A 1978-nucleotide genomic window follows, 5' to 3' on the forward strand; every position below is an offset into this window, starting at 1 on the left:
GGTCCAGTGGGTCCAGTAGGTCCAGTGGGTCCAGTGGGTCCAGCGGGTCCAGTGGGTCCAGTAGGTCCAGTGGGTCCAGAACCTTCGGCGGTCTCACCATGGGTCCTGGTGGTCCTCTGGGCCCGGTTGGTCCCTCCTTTCCTGAAGGTCCCTGGAAACAGGAGAACCTGTTCAGAACCAGAACTTCCTGTGTTCTGACAGAACCGAGCCGCTCAGCACTCACCCTCACTCCAGAAGGTCCGACGGGTCCGATGGGACCGACGGCACCAGGAGAACCCTGCAGAACCGGAGAACAAGTTGAAGTTCTGCTGTCCAGACCCACAGGTGTTGGACAGCACATCTGGACCCGGAACCGGGTCGTTTGTCAGAACTCTGCAGTTCCCACGGTAACCAGCGGCGGCGCTACAGTTCCCATGGTAACCAGCGGAGGCGAAGATTCTAAACAGGAAGTGCGCTCCTACACTAACAACAAACTTTGACCCAATAAGAATAACTGATCAAATCTATCATAAATTTAGTAATAACAATAATAACAATGATAATAACAATGATAATAACTATAATAATAATAATAATAACTATAATAATAATAACTATAATAATAATTCTCTCTATATTTATAACAAAAACTTAAACTTTAAAAGCCCAGCTGACCCGGTTCCGGTTCTGCTGCGCCTCAGAACATTCTGGACCTGGCCAGGGAATCCGTCACACTCTGGGTGTGGTCCGGTCCAGATCCTGCCCGGATCCGGTCCGGTTGTCAGAGCATGAGTTTTATCTGCTTCCGGTCCAGAACCGGAGCAGAACCGGGCTTACCTTCTGACCCGGCAGGCCGGAGTCTCCGGGGTCTCCCTTCGGTCCCGGCCGGCCCTGAGGAGGAGAGCAGAGGGAGTCGGATCAGAACCGCCCGGTTCACTGACAGCAGGACCCGTCCGGTTCTGATCCAGCTTCAATCCCGATCCCCTGAATTCTGGTAGTTGTGGTTCTACAGATCCGGAGGATTCTGCTGCTGCAGTCGGATCAGAACCGGTTTCTCCCAGAGTTCCAGCAGGGAACGCTGGGAATTTCCTGATTAACTTCTCATCAGGAACGTTCCTCAGGTTTGGATCGGATCCACTTCATCCCAGTCAGTCCGACCCAGTCAGTCCGACCCGGTCAGTCCGACCCGGTCCGGTCAGGAGTATGACGACCTCGTCCCGAAAAACTCGATTCATGATCAAACTGACAATTACAAAGTAAATCCCTCTGAGTCTGACAGAGGCGGTTCTGGTTCTGGTTCTGAAGTTAACCTCCGGCATCATGAAGATCCGATCCTCTGGAAACCGGTCGGGTTTAAACGATTCGGACCAGCATGGAGGAGAGTCTGCTGCCTGCAGTTAGTGGAAGGAAAAACTGCCAGCAGGACAAATCAGCACCTTCTGGACCGGGTCAGAACCGACAGACCGGGTCAGAACCGACAGACCGGGTCAGAACCGATTGGGTCAGAACCGATTGGGTCAGAACCGACCGAGGGGTTTATGGCCACAGTAAAGAATCTTCTTCCTCTTCGGTTTCATGTTAAGATCTGGCAGGAAGTTGAGGTGAGAGTCGGACTTACGGCCTCTCCAGGGATGGACATGCCGCTGGGTCCCTGGGGGCCGGGCAGACCCATGGGCCCCGGGGGTCCGATGGTTCCTGGCGGCCCCGCCGGCCCCTGAGGCACAGAGAGCAGTGAAGCATGTAACGAGTGGAGCGTCCAGCAGCGGAGAGGATCTTTGATCAGAGAAACTCACCGGAGCTCCGGCTTCACCTCGTTCACCTCGGGGCCCCTTACTGCCGGGAGCGCCCTGCGGGGACAGAGAGCGAGCTGCAGCAGCAGGCCAGGCTGCTGCAGCAGGAGGCCAGGCTGCTGCAGGAGGAGGCCAGGCTGCTGCAGCAACACAATGCAACAACCTGCTGCAGCACCAGGCTGCTGCAGCAACACAATGCAACAACCTGC

General features: G+C 55.3%; 1 protein-coding gene across 1 annotated transcript in view; it reads right to left on the minus strand.

Annotated features, from left to right (window-relative positions):
* The window catches only part of col12a1b (collagen, type XII, alpha 1b), a 100980-nt gene that overhangs the window by 6032 nt on the left and 92970 nt on the right, over positions 1 to 1978 (minus strand). Inside the window, exons 59-63 of the mRNA XM_017302095.1 lie at positions 1773 to 1826; positions 1598 to 1693; positions 817 to 870; positions 224 to 277; positions 98 to 151 (exon numbers count right to left, since the gene is read on the minus strand). Coding sequence (XP_017157584.1) covers positions 98 to 151; positions 224 to 277; positions 817 to 870; positions 1598 to 1693; positions 1773 to 1826 — 312 coding nt within the window. The remainder of the gene's footprint in view (positions 1 to 97; positions 152 to 223; positions 278 to 816; positions 871 to 1597; positions 1694 to 1772; positions 1827 to 1978) is intronic.

The sequence above is a fragment of the Poecilia reticulata genome, linkage group LG21 (assembly GCF_000633615.1).
Source record: "Poecilia reticulata strain Guanapo linkage group LG21, Guppy_female_1.0+MT, whole genome shotgun sequence".
NCBI lineage: Eukaryota > Metazoa > Chordata > Actinopteri > Cyprinodontiformes > Poeciliidae > Poecilia > Poecilia reticulata.